Source organism: Thamnophis sirtalis, unplaced genomic scaffold, assembly GCF_051295495.1.
Source record: "Thamnophis sirtalis isolate CommonGarterSnake01/CBP01778 unplaced genomic scaffold, rThaSir2_p1.2 scaffold_4, whole genome shotgun sequence".
In the NCBI taxonomy this organism is placed as follows: Eukaryota; Metazoa; Chordata; class Lepidosauria; order Squamata; family Natricidae; genus Thamnophis; species Thamnophis sirtalis.
In genome coordinates this window covers 117,482,577-117,502,168 of record NW_028261384.1, presented here as the reverse complement: position 1 = coordinate 117,502,168, position 19,592 = coordinate 117,482,577, and the positions used below count along the sequence as shown (strand labels likewise).

At 42.4% G+C, this 19,592-nt stretch overlaps 1 protein-coding gene across 2 annotated transcripts in view; it reads right to left on the bottom strand.

The window, feature by feature from the left end:
• The window catches only part of TTYH1 (tweety family member 1), a 102,477-nt gene that overhangs the window by 8,523 nt on the left and 74,362 nt on the right, over window positions 1-19,592 (bottom strand). For both annotated transcript variants that reach the window (XM_014065782.2, XM_014065783.2), the window contains exons 6-10: window positions 13,575-13,647; window positions 4,679-4,754; window positions 2,765-2,820; window positions 1,900-1,992; window positions 1,660-1,752 (exon numbers count right to left, since the gene is read on the bottom strand). In XM_014065782.2, coding sequence (XP_013921257.1) covers window positions 1,660-1,752; window positions 1,900-1,992; window positions 2,765-2,820; window positions 4,679-4,754; window positions 13,575-13,647 — 391 coding nt within the window. The remainder of the gene's footprint in view (window positions 1-1,659; window positions 1,753-1,899; window positions 1,993-2,764; window positions 2,821-4,678; window positions 4,755-13,574; window positions 13,648-19,592) is intronic.

The window sequence follows — 19,592 nt, the reverse complement described above, 5'->3', positions numbered from 1 at the left end:
CGGTTCGGGCAAACCGGCAGTAAAAAAATGCTAAAAAGTTTTTTAAAAAGTTCTGATGATCAGCTGTGTGACAATCAGCTATGCCGCACAATTTATATTCGCTAGAAAGCAGGAAATCCTGCTTTCTAGCGAATCTAAATTGCGCGGCACAGCTGTTTCCCCCCCCTCGCTGTTCTACTTACCTTTGCAGACTCAGAAAAGGCTTCTTAGCGCCTGTGCGAAACGAACCGGTAGCAGATTTCAGAGCATTTCAGCCCTGAAGTGATCTCACACACACACACACAAACACACACACACACACAAACAAACACTCCTCCAGCATCCTCTGGCTGTAAGTAGTCCAGCAAAATGCTGTGAGCACAATGGCTGCAAAGTAAGTAATCCAGCGGGGCAAGGGAATAAGTCAATGAGCCCAGGAAGCAAAGGAACAAGGCAATTAATCCAGGAAGCAAGAAATAAAGCAAGAAGTCCAGGAAACTCCAAACGTCGGCAATGGCACACAAAACTCCATGAATTCAGCGTTTGTTCCCGACAAACACCCTTCTCCACAGCATTTCAGTCCCCAGGTGTGCATTGTGAAGAGGGGCGGGGCCAGTGGTGGGATTCAAATAATTTAACAACCCGTTTCTCTGCCCAGCTGGGTAGGCGGGGCTCGGTGTTCATGTGACTGGGTGGGCGTGGCCAACTCAACGTCACTCACGTCGATGGGCGCTTCGCCTTAGCTGTTACAATGTAATAAGGGTTAACCGCAGTTTCTGTAAGCAGGGCAATAAAGATTAGGCTAGAAACAACACCAGAATGTTTCCTTCCTGCCTTCCTTACAGGATTAGCCCTGTAAAGTGGAAAAAAACAAAATGAGATTTCTTCCAACAACCGGTTCTCCCAACTGCTTAGAAAGTTAACAACGGGTTCCCCCAAATAGGTGCGAACTGGCTGAATCCCACCACTGGGCGGGGCGCTCTCCTCCTGAGTCGTCTGGTTGGCTTGCGCTGTTCCCGCCTCCTCTCCACTCTCCGTGCTCGGGCATTAGGAGGGCTGGTTCTTGCTCATCGCCTGCTCCCCATTTCCACTGCTTGCCCTCTGTTGGTTGTCCTGGCTCTGATTCTCCCTGCTAGCAAGCCGTCCCAATCCTGAAGGGCCCTAGCCTGCCTCCCCCCACATTCCTCCGAAGCCAACGAAGCCTCCTCCTTGGTCTCCCTCGGCTCCAGATCTGGCTCATCTTCCTCTGCAGATTCAGGCTCTGATGGGGACATGACACCCTTATGATGTATAGAGGAAGTCATATCTATGCTCATGGGGAAAGAGCTTGGGTTCTCCAAATGTTTCAACTACAGATTCGACAATTCAGCACTATTGGCCTGGGACATTCAGCTTAAGATAATGGCGAGGGATCCTGGAAGATGCAGTTAGCATCTGGAGAACCGTTGTTTTCTATCCTTGCCCACGACTGTGCATGCAATATTTGGAGAGCGCCAAGCTATCGATTCTTGGCACACAAATGATACCATTACCATGATACCGTTACTATGCATGCATGCCCATTGTGTCCCGAGGAAATAGGCCCAAAAGTCAGGATCTCAAAATGTATCCAGAAATACTGAGAAATGTTAGGCAGAATGGCTGGATAAATTAAATGACAAATAAAAGTAACGAGGGTACCTTATGAAGTCCCCGGCAGTTGAGGAGAGCTACAAGGTGATGGAAATTACTTTCTGTGATATTCAAAGTACTCTGGATGGATATGATGTTCTTCTGCAAGGTACAAATGGTATGAATGAGAAACCTAGTTGCCCTAATTTGCAGCCTTCCCTTCCCCTCTAGCTGCCTCCCATAGCTTTTCCCAGTCCAAAAGAATCATGTAATCCTAGCATCCCTTTCTCTCCGAGCATTCCCACTGACCTCGGCTGCTGGGAAGTGGGGGATGGCTTCTCTCTCCAATCCGTACAGCTGCGAATGTATGTTGGATAGCGCCCTCTGACACACAGTGAGTCTCTGTAGTAGAGTTGGCAGAAAGGGGATGAGAGAAAAACACACAGTGCAAAGGGTAGTCCTTGACTTACGACCTCAGTTGCAATCAGAAAATTCATGGTTAGGCAGTGGGCAGTCATTAGCTAGGCATCGGGTGAGCCAGGTACCCAATTTTACAATTTTGTTTTTGCCACGGCTGTCAAGCAAATCACCCCAATTGTTAAACAAGACGTCACACAATTGTGATTTGTGACTCTGACTTTGCTTGTCAGAAGCTGGCTGTGAAGCTCCCAAATGGCCACTATGTGGCCCTGTAACGCTGCAACTGTCATACTGTAAATGTGAGCCGGGTGCCAAGAACCTAGATCACAATGACACAACTGCAGAGATGCTGTGACATTAGTAAGTGCCAGGACCGTTCGTAAGCCATTTTTGTAATTTGGAATGGTCACAAAACAAATGGTTGTAGGTCAAGGATTACCTGCATTTGAGGTTAGCCAATTTACAAGCCCCCAATAGAAGGAACCCCCAAATTGGGATAATCCTCCCCTCCACAAATAAGCTTAAATTCTATTTTTTTTGCATAAAACCAGGGGATTTCAAACACAAGACCATTTGCAAAGCATCAAATGAAAATAACAAAGCAAAAATGTAACTAAGTTTTTATTTTAAATCTGCTGCTAGAGGAGAGCTGAACTAGCCATTTGGTAAATCAGAGAATTCAATACACCTTCCTCAAACTTCTGCAACATCCACACGTCACATTTTATTTGAATGGAAAAGAGGGAATACTTACCTGCTGAAAAGGGTTGAAAATATCTTGGCTGCAGGTTAAATAGTATTGTAGGATTTCTACAGGGTTAAAGGAAAAGGGAAAAAAGGCATCAAGACACTGGGTCCAGCTACTGTACACATTAAGTCTTTTAAATGCTTTCTTAGAACTCCTGAGTTTGTTTATCTAACATTTGTACTTGTTCAGATAAGCCTAGGCAAAGAAAAATGTGCATACATGTGCGCACACACCGAAGCAGCAAGAAGAACAGAGACCAGTCACCAAAATAAAATGCATTAAATAGCTATACCCTGGGAACTGTTGGAAGGAATTGGAATTATCATCTTGGCCATATGTGAGTTGAATATTCTGGAAATTGCAACCCTGATGCATATTTATGGATTTTTCACTCCTGCCCACTAAAGGAAACTCTAAGCTGAAGGATGACCAACTTTGGCAAATTTAAGATTTGTGGATTTCAATCCCCAGAATTCCCTAGCCAATATAGGAGTTGAAATCCACAACTCTTAAAGTTGCCAGGGTTGGACATCATTTGCTCCAGCCGTTTGATACTTTCATGACAGGCCAACCTTTCAGCAGGCAAGACAAATCACATTGCTCTAGGACATTAGATGTGCATCATTTAAATGTGATGGTTTACTTTTAGTAGCCAAAATGGTGAGACTCATTCATTCATAACTGTTATTATTTTTATAAACATTTCCAGGCAACAAACATATCTAATGCTTCTCCTTCCTCCTATTCCTCCAACAAAAAACCCATGATATGAGTTGGGCTGAGATAGAGTGACTGACCCAAAGTCACCCAGCCTGCTTTCATGCCTAACTCACCAACTCCTTTCTAGCTTGGAGGTTAAAACAATAGACCAAACCAGGACCATAATGTAAGATTACTTCCTGACTCCCTCATTATATTCAAGACCAGGGTGTTGCCACCATTCACCCACATTGACTGTTAAGCTTGGAAAATTATTCTTCTTATTAAAGCTGCTCTGTTTTGAATTGCCTTTTGAAGCTAGGAAATTAAAAACAGGTGCCTTTTTTAATGAAATAGCTGCCTCTTGTGTGTACAAAGAGGTTCACTGTTATAATGATAGAAATTGTTATATATATAAAATATAAAATCAGACTTTTATTTCCTCCTAAAAAAAACAATTCTGTTTGAAAACAGAATTTAAAAAAATCACTGTGGATTTGGAGGAAAAGAAATGATAGATTATTAGCATAATATAGGTATCATGTCTCCTTGGAAATACGCTCTCTGCTCTCACAACCCCTTAACACTTCCTTCTACTTTCCCCAACAAATGTCCCATGAGCAGGTTGGATTCAGAAATTATCAAAACACCAGAATTAACCTTTCCCCTCCTATAATCATGGCAAGGAAAAATTGCATCCCATTGCAGAAAAGACAGCTGCCTAGAATATTGCTTCCCCCCTGTCTTTTCTAAAGCAACAATTCTTATATACAAAATCCCCAAATCAGTGTTCCTGTTCCTTGAAAAGCAGTACAAAATAACTGTACAAAACATATGTAACTGCTTTCAGAACTCACTGAAAAGCAGAATTTTAGGGACAGGATATTAGTTCTCCTTTGGATGATTTTGAGATTTCAATTGCTTAAAAAAGTTCAGCACGGATTTGCCAAAGACCCTATAGTCCAGCTAACAGGTAAACTAAATTTAAAATTTAATTTAAAATGAGTTTTTTTAAATATAAAAACTTGCCAAATGATTTGGAAAGTGGGATTTAATTTAATTTCTCTGGAGCATATATCACAATGACTACTAAATTTTGCACATTGCATTCTTGTTGGGAAGGTATTGCTACAGTGCAGTTTCACAGCTTGGGAGCTCTGATATTCCCCAGATGCAAATCCAACATCTTTATTCCTTAAGATGTAACAGATCTTATCTTACCTGGATTAAGTCCAGTCCTGGCTTGGGTTGTGTTCATCACGTAACCATCTGGCTCAAAGCAGAAATCACTCAGTCCCTGGAGGGGGCATAAACAAAAGTTTATTTTACTGCAGTGCATTCATTTGCTGTCGATATCCATACATATTGACAAAGGTGGATTGGAGAAAGTGCCAGCTGGAGAACAACACTGGATCAGTTTGATCAATATCAGAGACTACTAAGTAAAACTGTGGGAGAGCTTAGACTTTTAAGGCATGGGTGAACCAGAAGATTCAAAAGGAGATCGTTAAAAGATCTATAGCTATGGGAAAACAGGAAAGAAAAATACAGGTAGTGAACAACACAGGTTGGAATTAGGAAAGTTTGTTAAAGGAATTGCTGACAGAAAGTTATACCTGTGATGAGTGTAACATATAGTGAACACTACTGCCTAGTAACAAGAAAGTTACATACTAGGGCACACTACAAGGATGCTAGCTAAGGCACGTACTGGAGATATATAAATTTTGGTAACCTCTAGCTTATTATAAAACACACACCTCCTTTGCTAAGAAAGCTTATTAGCATAAATGTCATATATGATCCAATGTGTGACTAGGGTATTAACTTATTTAATCATAATTGAATAACATTTGTATTTCTGCATTGTTCCAGGGCCTTGGCTCCTTTAGCTGCTGAGACCCTTTTGCAGGACTACTAAAAGAAGCTGAAAATGCCATTCCTTATGTCTGGTGGGCTTTATTGGCTTCTGCACCAGGCTAGGGCCCATTTTGGGTACAACAGTAGTCGGACTTGCAACCACAATTGAGCTCCAAATTTCCAATGCTAAGCAAGACAGCTATTAAGTGAGTTTTGCCCCATTTTACAACCTTCCTTGCCACAGTCATTAAGTGAATCACTGCAGTTGTTAGTAATAGCAATAGAATTTAGACTTACATACTGCTTCACAGTGCTTTACAGCCCTTTCTAAGCGGTTTACAGAATCAGCCTATTGCCCCCAACAATCTGGGTCCTTGTTTTGCTGATGTCGGAAGGATGGAAGGCGGAGTCAAACGTGAGCCGGTCAGGATCAAATTCCTGACAGTTGGCAGAATTAACCTGCAATTCTAACCATCACAGCTGAATAATATGGTTATTAAATTAATCTGGCTTTCCCATTGACTTTGCTTGTCAGAAGGTTGCAAAAGATGATCAGGTGACTCCCGAACACTGCAATTGTCATCAATACCCACCAAGCATGCGAATTTTGATTACTTGACCATGGGGAATGCTGCAATGGTCATAAATTTGAAAAGCAGTTGTAAATCTCTTCTTCCAGTGCCATGGGAACGTCAAACGGCCACTAAACGAATGGTTGTAAGTCAAGGACTACCTGTATAGCAGGAATGGACATCCTGGGACCTTCTGCAGCTTTGGGGTCTTAACTCTCGTTAGACCAGATCAACAAGGTTACGGGCAAAGAATTTGAAGTGTTATCTATAATATGTATAGAAATAAAGCTTGCCACATAACAATAGCACTTATATACCACTTTACAGTGCTTTCCAACTCTCTCTAAGCGGTTTACTGAGTCAGCATATTGCCTCCAACAATTTGAGTCCTCATTTTATCGACCTCGGAAGGATGGAAGGCTGAGTTAACTTCCAATCAGCGAGAACTGCTGGCAGCCAGCAGAAGTGGACTGCAGTAGCCTCTGTCCTCAGAGGAAAACATCCAGGGGTGAGATTCAGCCAATTTGGACCGATTTGGGCAAATGGATGCTAATTTTACACCAGGTTCGCCGAACAGGTAGTTGCAAGGACTGGCTGGCCCTCCGACCCCTCCCCTCCCTTCCCAGGAGTTTCCACGCAGCCCATTTTGGATGCCAGGTAAGTGCAAGGCCCACACAAAGGCTTTGGGAAGGCGAAAAGTGGGCCTCCTGGAAGTTCCGGAAGTCCATTTCTGGCCTCCGGAGCTCAGGGAAGGCAGTTTTCACCTTTTTGGAGGTTTGAGGAAAGCTTCCAGAGCAGTGGTGGGATTCAGCCAGCTCGCACCTATTCGGGAGAACCGGTTGTTAACTTTCTAAGCAGTTGGGAGAACCGATTGTTGGAAGAAATCTCATTTTGTTTTTTCCACTTTACAGGGCTAATCCTGTAAGGAAGGCAGGCAGGAAGGAAACATTCTGGTGTTGTTTCTACCCTAATCCTTATTGCCCTGCTTACAGAAACTGCCTCTCTGGTTAACCCTTATTACATTGTACATGCGAAGTGCCCATCGACATGGCTGACGTTGAGTTGGCCACGCTCACCCAGTCACATGACCACTGAGCCCCGCCTACCCATCTGGTCATTAGGGCAGAGAACCAGTTGTTAAATTATTTGAATCCCACCACTGTTCCAGAGCCTGGGGAGGGAGTAAATGCCCACTTCCCCAGCATGGTGCAGAAGGCTGAGTAGACCATGCCCACTCAGCAATCAGGCAGAGAACTTTTTGCTTCAATTTTTCAATTCCACCCCTGAAAACATCCTGATAAAATCTCTACCAAGAACACAGATGGAGCACATCAAAACAAAACAAAAAAAGCTTGCTTTTGATTTGCTAGAACATGGAAAAAAGCCCTACAGTCTGGGTGGTGTGGAGCAGAAGTTTGGCAATTGTCAGAAAGGGACATTTACGGTCAGTGGCCTTCGGACCCCACACATTGCTATAATTAAATTGGAAAAAAAGAAAGCTGGAGCCAAAGGGGTTGGGATTGACCATAGTAAGAATGCAAACGGTGAGGAGGAATGAATTGTAAAAAGTAAGGAAAGCCACAGAGTCTGGAAGAACCACCCCCCTTGTTGGGAGAAGTAAAAAAGGAGTCATATTAGCTGCATTTGCAAACATATGACTTACTATTCGCCATATTTAAGCCTCCCGGGGTGTTGTGCAAAGCAGTGTGCTTGATTAATGGGTCAGTGTCTTATGCAAACTCAGAACATTGAGCTAATGGGGTAAACTGGGGTTAGGGCAGTCATCTGTAAATGTTGGCAAACACAACATTAGAGAATTAAATAAAGTGAAAATAAATTTAATATTCTAGTCAGTTCTGACAATCTGAGGGTAAAAAAGACAGGTCTATTAAAAAAAGAAACAGTTGATGGTTTGGAAGAATGGGGACGAGGATGATATAACCATCAAGGACATTTAACTGGAATGTGTGAAGTGAAGACATGGTTGAGTTGAGGATTCCTGAATTTTTGCTTCCTCACAAAGAAATGGGTGTATCCATGAAACGTCTGCAAGAAAACAACCAAGCTCAGAGAGCACCAAGGATCCCAACAAACTAGTCATTTGCACCTTCTCCCTCTGCTTGTCTTTCCTTCAATTGGGAGAGAGGGGAATCGGGATTATCCGTTAACTAGCTGAGCTGTATAAGTCTCTAACAAAAATGCTTCGGTTCGCTTGCTTTCCTCTTCTCTGTTTCCTTTCCTGCCATCTGTTTTTAGACTGTAAGCTTGTTGGTTGTCTTTAGTTGAAGAGTAGGGTCAAAATGGTTTGAATGAATGCATCAACAAAGGCCACAATTGTGCTTTCTTTATGGACAGGCTGATCAACCAATACTGTGCAGGGAGCCCACATTTTTCACTTTTGAGTTTGCGGATCCAGTTCCTAGAATCCGCAAAGATGAGGCAGCCAACATTCACTGACAAATCACCAGATGCTAACAGAATAATTTCCTGCCAACATCAGCTGGGGAGACAAAGAAATGAAGTATGTTAAGATTTTGGATCAGCTTGCGGTATCTAGGAACTCTTGTTCTTGTTTTACTTCTTTGGGGTGGATTTATGTGAATTGCGTTGTATGTGTAAACTGTGTACAATGGCAATAAAGTAAAGAAGTAACTTTGGCCATTTGAATGACATCACAATGTTACGACTCCTGTGGTTCTATCACCCAAAATATTCATTATAATAAGTGCCTCCTTTCAATGCAAATATTTGGCTTCAAAACCACCCCGTTTCAACAGGTTGTTTGTAAATGCATTGAAGTTATGGGAGGTTCATAAAGAGGGCTGGTGGGCAGCAGATTGGAGAAGACAAATGAGAACAGGAGTACTTCCACATCTGTGGGAGAGTTATTTCATCTTAATGAGGTAGCCCTAAGATGAGGGAGGGAGGGAGGAAGGGAGAGAGAAAGTGAGAGAGAGAGAGAGGGAGAGAAATTACAGGTGTAAGACAGGTTCTGGATTTGGAATAGCATTTTGTGGGGAGGAGGGGCTGAGTTGGCCTAATGGAGCAGAAGTGCAGTTTGGCAGGGGGACAACTCATAGGGGGGGGAGGCTTGCGTACCATTGCGAGAAGCACTTAAATCACTCATTCTCAGAAGAATAGAATTAAGAAAGAGTTAGTGAGACAGATGGAAAATGCAATGCTTTCTCTTATTTTTTCCAGGGACTCTGAATAACGCCTACTAATTAAAACATTAGTAAGGAGAGAGTGTAGGCATGGGTGTGCCCATATGTGTGTTGTATGGGCAAAAATATATATGGAGAAGGTGAGATGGTGAGAAAATCCCTTCGTCATCACCATCGTTTCTCCCCCACCTACTTTCAAATGCCACCACTCTCCTGGGCTGAAAATGCCAGCAATTAAATTCTTGTGCTCCAGAGAACAGAAGGCAGTTTCTCAGGCAAGACCACCAGCCAGTTTGGTTGGCTGATGTCACTCTGATTTCAGAAAGTAGCCTGATGGGCAAAAACCATGCCAGTTCCTCTACGTGCAGTGGCAAGAAACACAACTGCATTTTTATTTCTCTTACAGACATTGCCTTTACATTAGGGGTGCAAAGTGTCAGGAATTTCATGGGGCCTACAGGAATTCACTTTTGCTATCCAGAATAACAAGAGTTGGGAGGGACCTTGGAGGCCTTTTAGGTAAACCCCCTGATTAGGCAGGAAACCCTACACCATTTCAGACAAGTGGTTGTTCAATCTCTTCTTAAAAAATCTCCAGTTTTGGAATATCCACAATTTCTGGAGGCAAGTTGTTCCACTGATTACCATAATTGCACTGGCAGAAAATTTATCCTTAGCCCTATGTTGCTTCTCTCCTTGATTAGTTTCCATTCGTTGCTTCTTATCCTTCCTCTAGAACTTCTCCTGGATGGATGGGGCCAACCATCTCCTCCTCCCCTCCCCCCTCCCCTCTCCTTTCCTGCATTTTCCCTGTCATTTTTTCAGGCCTCCGGGTCATTTCCCTGAATTACCTCCTAAATGAGATTCTGATCCTGTTAACTTTGGGATCATGCCTTAAACCACAGGTTCCCAAACTTGGCAACTTTAAGACTTGTGGACTTCAACTCCCAGAATTCTGCTGGCTGGAGAATTCTGGGAGTTGAAGTCCACAAGTCTTACAGTTGCCAAGTTTGGGAACCACTGCCTTAAACATTCTGTGCAAAAACTGAAGAAGTCTTGGAGCTGGCCCAAGTTATGCACACTTGGATTTATGGAGGAGCTCTGTTAGATGATGATTAGATCCCCAGTTGTTACAAAATCCAGTAGTAGCTTTACTTCATTTTTAGGTCCTTCTGAGTGGGGTGCTGGATTTCTGCCCACCCATCCCTTGGGCATCCTATTCTGGTAGCATTAGTGGTAACAATCTGTGCCTATAAATGAATAAGATGTGATACCTTGCAATTATACAATTGCCCCAATAGGCTAGCTCAAGTTTTGCAGAAGTTCACTAGAGACCCTATCCTTGTATGTCCAGAGAATCTGAGGCACAGTCTGTGCAGGAGAATATGATTCTCCCATGTTTGCATAATGGCTAAATATAAGGTAAAGGTTCCCCACGTACATATGTGCTAGTCGTTCCCGACTTTAGGGGGTGGTGCTTAGCTCTGTTTCAAAGTTGGAAGACGTCTCCGTGGCCATGTGACATGCATTTCTAAACGCCAAAGGCGCATGGAACGCTGTTAGCTTCCCACCAAATGAAATTCCTGACACTTTGCACCCCTAAATTTTTCTACTTGCATTTTTACATGCTTTGGAACTGCTAGGTTGGCAGAAGCTGGGACAAGTAATGGGAGCTCACTCTGTTACGTGACACTAAGGATTCGAACTGCCGAACTGCCAACCTTTCTGATCGACAAGTTCAGTGTCTTAGCCACTGAGCCACTGCACCTTTTAGCTAAATATGCAGTACTGTATACAGGGATCTCCAACCCCAGTACAAGCTCATGCTCAGCTGCAGCCTGTTCAGAATCGGGCAAGTGTGTGCACAGGCATGAAACTGCATTTGTGAAAGTGATGCATGAATGTGTGAAGCGATCCCCTCTCCCTCCTCCACACTCCCTGCAGCCACTGCCAAGCCGGAAAGCTTGGGAACCACTAATGTAAGGCACAGCCCTAATGTTATTATCTGCCTTTGCTAAATTACTGACCCTATTTGTGTGTTTGTCGTGGCGAAGCATGCTTTATTTTAAAAAGGAAAGTAAAACATCGTCCCCAAAGGTGCTTTTTCAAAAGGCAACCGGACTCCTTTCTCCTTGAAGACGTTTTGTTCCTCATCCAAGAAGCTTCTTCAGTTCTGACTGAAGTGACACGTCTTTAAGGGAAAACAAAGTCCAGTTGCCTTTTGAAAAAATATCTTTGGAACAACCGTGACCTGGAGGTCTGAGAATCTCCATAGCAAGTAGAATGTTCCATTATAAGACTTGGTGTTCACCCGTTTCAGTCTCTTAGGCTTCCCAGTAGAGAGAACAGAAACATTTTGTTTCTGTTGATGGATGGAAATGCTTGCATACAGATGGTAGCATGCTTTATTCTGCAATATACTTTATTCTGTACAAGCTGTCTGCTCTTTTTATATACTGTCGCTCCCGAGAGTGTTCTGAACCATGATACAGTTCTGTCTTAATATACCTCAAAGAACACATACAGGTAGACTGCAACTTAACTATTTCTTTAGTAACCGTCCAGAATTACAATGGCATTGAAAAAAAGTGACTTACAGCCAGTCCTCACACTTATGATTGTTGCAGGGGCCCCACAGTCCCATGATCAAAATTTGGGTGCTTAGCAATGAACATGTATTTATGAGGGCTGCAATATCCCGGGGTCATGTGATCATCATATGCGACCTTCCCAGTTCGATTTTGACAAGCAAAGTCAATGGGGGAAGCCAGATTCAATTAACGGCGGCATGATTCACTTAACTGCAGCGATTCGTTTAACAACGGTGGCAAAAAAAGGCCATAACATCATGTGAAACTCACTTAATAACTGTGTTGCTTAGCAGTTGAAATTCTGGTCCTTCTGTGGTCCTAAGTCAAGGACTAACTGGACAAGTAATCCTCGACTTGTAACTCCAAGTAAGTTATCCAGTTACCAAATTTCTGAATTGCAGTCATAAATCATAGCAGTCATAAGTTAGTACCAACATGACTGGACCTGATTTTATGACAATTTTTACAATGGTCATTAAGTAGTAAGTAGTAAGTCCAAATCCACTTTCCGTGTTTTTTTAATCAGAAACTAGCTGATAACCTGGTGTTGCCCGGGTATTTATTTATAAGGGGAAAATGTCCAGATCAAATGTAATTTCTAATGTTGGATTTTCCCCCTTACCACAGGGAGCCCCCTTGTGGAGTACTGTGAAGCTGTTACCATGTCAACTCCACTTGCTGTACAGTAAAAGCCATTTTAAAGCACAACAGGCTGTATCTTAGCAGAACACACACACCGAGGGGTGTTAGGGGTGTCTTACCCTCACAGTATTTTTTCCCAGTGAGTAAGTCATCTGTGTACCAAGTATATATATACTGTGTGTGTGTATGTTCCAGCATAACTCTGGAACGCCTGGAGCAATTTCAACCAAACTTGGTACACAAATGATTTACATTATATGTATAATGTATGTATGTATATATGTATGTATGTATGTATGTATGTATGTATGTATGTATGTGTATGTATGTATGTATGTGTATGTATATATATATATATATATATATATATATATATATATATATATATATATATATATATATATATATATATATGTATATCAGCAAAACACTCACAAATTGTGGTCATGTGACCACAAGTCACTGCAACCAGTTGTAAATGTCAACCCAGCTACAAGAGCCTGAAATGCAGTCATGACCACAGGAGAGTGTGTTTGTGTGTGTGTTTGTGTGAATGTGGTATTTTATAGTGACCTGATGTGCTTTCTGGACTGTAAAGCAGCCTTTGAGGTTGTCATAACTCTGAACAGTCAATAAACATTCAGTTATAAGTTGAGGATTATCTGTATTACAGGTTGTAAATGGTTATAGGACAGCCTCTTGGAAGAATTTGTGAATGTAGTGTAAAACAGTAGAATAGCCTCCTAACCCACAACATAGTACTGTCTCCAGTTGTGTGGGAGTCCAGTTCCCATAATCCCTAGCTAATGAGCCATGCAGAATAGACTGAAGATCTATTGATAGGAGATCTCCCAGCAGTGGTACCCAAAGCAAATGTTGAAGCAAAAAAAAACCCGAAAAACCTGCTGCGAACTCTATGTGGCATCAGGAAGAGCATCCGGCCAGTAAATGCTCAGCTTCATCTAGTCACCCCTACACTACCCCGAATTAAGGGATTAGAGAATCTTAAAAAGGGTGTTTGATATTATCATGGCGATGTTACAAATATGCCACTATTTTCATTTATGAAACTTGGAATATATCAGTTCATAAAGAGAGGGCCATATCAGAAGTGAACTTCCCTTGGTTTTGTTTGTTGTAGATTGCTACACAGTTTGCCAATATTGCTAGGTTAACCTTAATTGCCCCCCCCTCTCCACTGGCGCTCTCCCAAAATGCTGCTCGTTGCCATTTTAACCCTGACCAACATCACCCTCCAACCCTACCTACCCACAGCCCCGTCACTCACCACAGCTGCTGCTGTCTCCAGCCCCATGGAGCCCCAGCTGACAATGAGGACCAGGAAGCTCATGACAGTCATCCTGTTAGCACAAAAAACAACAACAGCCCCATTCAGATGAGCATGGAGATCGAGATGGGAGGGGGGGAGGGGGTTATGTTCTTTCTGGTAGGCATTCCATGTCTCCAAAATTTTCGCGGAGAGCAAAAGTGGCTTCTTTTTTATGTCCTGCTCTCCATGGCATAAAGACGCCCTTCTAATCACCTTTTTTAAAGCTGTCTTAATAACAGTCTTCATCTCATCCCCAGTCTATTCCGATGGCTGCTTAAACTCATCCTTAACTGTATCAGGGTAAAGTAGTGCTTTCCATCTTTTCCCAGTAGAAATCTTGCTACGGGAATGATCTAAGGTGCCCCATTCATGAAGATGATGACGATGATGCAGTCAGGAACTGCATCTATTTAATTTTCTATTCATTGAATGCAGGTGCTGAAGCCCATTTTGGATTGGGCTTCAGAAGAGATTGGATATCTGGTTTACGCAGATAGATCTGACTCACACTTTCCAAAGCACCATGCAGGCATCACATGGATTCACTGTATATAAAGGTAATCCTTGAACTTATTTACTTACTTATTTATATTTCATATGTCTAAACCACCCATTTCCTTCAAAGAGAGGCTCTGAGTTGGTGTACACCAGTAGTGGATTGCTAACCAGTTTACTACCAGTTCACTTGTGCTCACGCTTGTGCAACGCTTCTGCGTATTTGGAGAAGCGTCTGGCCGGGCGGGCCGAACCGGGACACACCCCACCTCTGGTGTACACTATCATATAAAATACAATATATTTTAAAACAAGTGTGCTCTATTGTATTAAAAGGTAACGGTTACCCTTGCACATATGTGCTAGTCATTTCCAACTCTAGGGGGCGGTGCTCATCTCCGTTTCAAAGCCGAAGAGCCAGCGCTGTCTGAAGATGTCTCCGTGGTCATGTGGCTGACATGGCTAAATGCTGAAGGCACACGAAACGCTGTTGCCTTCCCACCAAAGCTGGTCCCTATTTCTCTACTTGCATTTTTACGTGTTTTTGAACTGCTATGTTGGCAGAAGCTGGGACAAGTAACCGGAGCTCACTCCGTTACATGGTGCTAGGGATTCGAACCACTATACTGCCGACCTTTCTGATCAAGAAGCTCAGTGTCTTAGCCACTGAACTACTATGTCCCTAATATTGTATTATGTTCATATTATTACTTGCTTTATTTTTTTTAATGTATTGTAAATGGTTTTGAATTACAAATCATTCAAATATATACATATTTATTTATTTAATCGAAGTGATATCTATTTATGGCTATTTTGCTTCAGATAAATGCACTGATGTATAGTTAGCGCAGAATCATGAAAACATTTGTGGCTTTTCCCACGTTGAAATACTTTCTGTGTTAATTAGTATTATCTGGGGAATTTTGGGAGTTGAAGTCCATACATGTTAAAGTTGCCAAGGTTGAGAAACACTGGGGTTAACCATTTATAATACTGAAATGTTCTCTAAAGGGATTAATTTAAATTACAATTTTAAATGAGTGTTTTAAATGACATGTTTTAAATGAGTGTTATTACAATCTACAACAACTCTGTGCCTCTCTTTTTCTCCTCCATTTTTTTTTTACAATGAAGCAATAAATGAGTAATAACATGCTATATAGGAAGCTAATAACAATCCCAGCCACTAGCCTGAATGTTCATATGAAAGAGTTTAGGGCTCATACAAGTCAAACTAGCTTATGATGTAATTGAGCCCAGAATTACAATTGTAAATCATTCCATTGACCCCACAATGGACGTTTATGCCAGAAACCGGAAGTAAATGCTGGTTTATAGGGGAGGGGAGGGGGAGTTATAAATTGCAGTCATGTGACTATGGGGCTCTAAGTGCCGACTGGTTGCTCAGTGCCTCAGAGATGCTTTTTTCTGAACTGAAGAAGCTTCTTGGATGAGAAGCAAAATATCTTCAAGGAAAAATAAAGCCATGAGCTGGATGATTGACAATCTACATGGACAAGTACCCCAAATGCAATCACTTGACTATGGGAATGGGCCTGGGTTGTTAATAGTCCTGGGGGGTTCTGTTGCAACTTCAAACAGTCATTGTGACCAATCAGAAGTCAAGGATTACCTTAGGATATTGGCTTTCTAAAAGTCCAGTAAATAGGTTATTAAAATGTCTTGAATTCAAAAGACCAGGAAGCTTTCCTGATGTATTATGCAAGGTCCTTACCCTCCTCCCAGGCTATTTTGGGATGTGGTCAGCTGGTCACCAAAAAACCCATAGAGCCATACTCAGAAATAGTCCTAGTGATAAGTTCTTGCCATGAAGCACTTCCATACCAATAAATTGTCAGATGGCAACTTCAAAGATGATTAAGTTCTCCGTCTCAAGTATTTACCCACCATCACGCATGCCTTCCCATCACACTTTGAGTGGTTTTCCCACTGGTTGATGACACGGGATGGGGACAGAGATGAAGCTAAGGGGATCAAAACATTGCTGTCCTTAAATTGTTCTGAAATAAAAATTTAAGGATAAAAACACTTGAAGGCCATAAGCAGATTTAGCATTCCTTTGTCAGGAGAGAGAAAATTACAGGTGGTCCTTGACTTATGACCACAATTGAGCCCAAAACTTTTGTTGTTAAGTGAGTTTTGCCTCATTTTATGATCTTTTAAATCTCACCAGGCTCACTGACTCAGTGGGTAAAATGAGGACCCAGATTATTGGGGGGCAATAGGCTGACTCTGTAAACAGCTCAGAGAGGGCGGCAAAGCACTGTAAAGCAGTATATAAATCTAAGTGCTATTATTATTGCTTTTTTGCCAGTGGTTTAAGTGAATCACTGGAATTGTTATGTTAGTAAGACAGTTGTGAAGTGAATTTGGCTATCCCATTGTCCTTGTTTATCAGAAGTCGCAAAAGGGGATCACATGACCCCAGGGCACTGCAACTGCCATGCATCATATGCCAATTTTGATCACATGACCATGGGAATCATACAATGGTCGTAAGTTGACAGTAACCACTGTCATTTCAAATGGTCACTAAATGAACTGTTGTAAGTTGAGGGCTAACTGTATGGTGGTACATTTTCTGCCAACTCAGGGACTAAAGGAATGTACATTAAAACAGCCAGGAGGAAGAGCCTCGCAATTGTGGGAAGGTCACACCACAATAAAGATTTAGTCTGAATTTAAAAACAGCTTTTGAACTGAAAGGCAGAATTCTGGATCCAAGGAGAGCTTTTACACAATAGGCTGTGGATTTCATAATACGATTTCTGTGACTGAGCTGATGAACGAGGCCTTCCAGTCAAGTGATGCTTGACTAAGGCGACACAAAGGAATGTTAACAATCACAATGATTGTAGATGTGGCTCAGCATAGCAACAAGCCTGCAGGATCAAGTACCGAAGGTGCAGGGACACATCAGTACTGCCAAACATTCTACAGGTACTCTTTGACTTACAACAGTTTGCTTAGTGAACATTTGTAGTTACAACCGCATTGAAAATGTGACTTGTGACCATTTTTCACACTTATGGACAGTTGCAACATCCCTGTGGTCATGTGATTTACACTCGGATGCTGAACAACTGGTTCACATTTATGATGGTTGCAGTGACCCAGGGGTCATGTCATACACTTCTGCAACCTTCTGAGAAGGAAAGTCAATGGAGAGGCCAGATTCAATTGTTGTTGGAAGAAATGTCCTTCTGGATTCCGCTCCAAGTGGGGAAAAAGACACTGGAAACATGGAGGCTGCTTGGAAAGATGGTTTAATGGTCGACAGGAGCTACTGAACAGAAAAGGGGGATCACATGCTTCCAGATGTTGGGTGAAGAAGAAAAGAGAAAGAAGGGGCTTGCTGAGAGTTCTTGGGTTTTTTATACTCTCTGTTCAGCCCCACCTCTCTGTTTCTTGTTCCTGTATAAGAAATGTATTCTGATTGGCTGTTAGACTCCCAGAGACAGGGCGTGTGTGTGTCTTAGCTAACTTTGTAGGTTGTGTGCCTTTTGAGTCCCAAGCTTGGTTGAGTTCCCAGATGCCATGTGGTGAGTATCTGTAGAAGGCCAATCCTACCTTTGTTATGTAGACTAGCTCAGACTTTTTAATGGCCAATTGACAAAGGTGGGGGCTATTAAGAGTGAGTCTGTTTCCTGCCTAAAAACATGTTTCTCCATTTCTGATCCAGGGAAATATAATATTCTGCCTTTTCAATATTTCCCGGGATAGTTCATTTTTCTAGCAGAGGGGTGGGTGTTAACTTCCTACACACTTAACAACCGAGTTATTAACTTCACAACTGCAGTGATTCACTTAACGAATGTAGCAAGAAAAGTCATAAAATGAGGCAAAACCCACTTAATGAATTTCTCACTTTGCAACATAAATTTTGGGCTCAGCTACGGTAGCAAGGCGAAGACTACCTGTATTCCGAGCCTTTTCCCATTTAAATCCACTCATGAGGCAAATTTGCCTCAACAACCTACTTTTCCTCTTGTTACGTCCCTCTGATGTTCCGTTTGCCTTATTCCCCAATCCATACCTCAGTAGCCATTCTGCTCTTTGTCATAAAGTCACATTGTTGTTTGAGGCAGTTTTAAGCTGGGGACAATCAAACACTTCACCAATCATTCTGTTAATGGTGTGGATACGTGACTGCTAGGAAATGGAATCAACCTTATTTTGATTGGGGAAATCAGGCTGAGGTAGGCATACACATTTCCACCCTGATTCCTAGATGCTGCCTGCTTGGGCCATGCTAGTTTCGCAGCATGAGAGACCAGATCTCTCAAAATGGACTCTTGCTTATCTACCAGGCCTCTGAGTTCCAGTTCAGACACCTGCCAGGTAAATTAGCAGCTATTTGGAGCTAGGTGGTTGTTGACAGTGGATGTTGTTTTTAAGCACCTCACAGTTGCACAGCGCTCTTTGGGTGTTAAATAAAGTTGGGAGCTGTCTGGGTGCTTGAAAACAAGCTTGGTTAACAGCTGTTGAGGGGACAAGCGAGATTCTTCTGCTTCGCCACACAGCCTCCCTGTTCAAGTGTGTCTGTTTTGAATGCATTCATCAAAATACGCAGAGCCATGAGTGAGTTTTCACAGACAGCTAAACCACCATTCTAGCCATCTGTCAAAACTCACCGCCTTCCTAAGTCCCAAACCTCATTTTAATGAAAGTGATTGGAAAAGAGGTTTTTTGTTCCACTGGTTGTCTGAAAAAGTGCTTTTTCAAAAGGCAAACTGGACTTCGTTTTTCCTCGAAGACGTTTTGCTTCTCATCCAAGAAGCTTCTTCAGTTCTGACTGAATGGTGGAAGAGGGATTTATATTCCTTGTAGTTATCTGATCGTTAGCACTTTCTGACAGTCATTCAGACCACCTGAGGGGTTATCTGTGTCCTCAGGGCCACCTGAATAGTTCAAATGGGTGTGGAGCAGTGGTGGGATTCAAATAATTTAACAACCGGTTCTCTGCCCTAATGATCTCTTCCAACAACCAGTTCACCAAACTTCTCAGAAAGTTAACAACCGGTTCTCCCGAAGTGGTGCGAACTGGCTGAATCCCACCACTGGTGTGGAGCCTTCTTGGAACTACTGAAAGTTTCCACACCCATTTGAGCTATTCAGGTGACCCTGAGGGTACAAGTAGCCTGAAAGACTCTCAGAAAGAGTACTAACAACCAGATGGCTGCAAGGAATATAAATCCTTCCACCCTCCACCATTCAATCAGAACTGAAGAAGCAAGCTTCTTGGATGAGAAGTCAAATGTCTTCAAGGAAAAACAAAGTGCAGTTTGCCTTTTGAAAAAGCACTTTTGGGACAACTATGACTTGGATGACTGAGAATCTCCATAGATGTTTTTTCACTGGTGATGATATTTTGGGATGGGAGGAAAACAAATTCTGGGGAATCCATCAACCCTACAACACAGTGGCTTTATAAGCAGGTACGATGGGCTGTGAGAT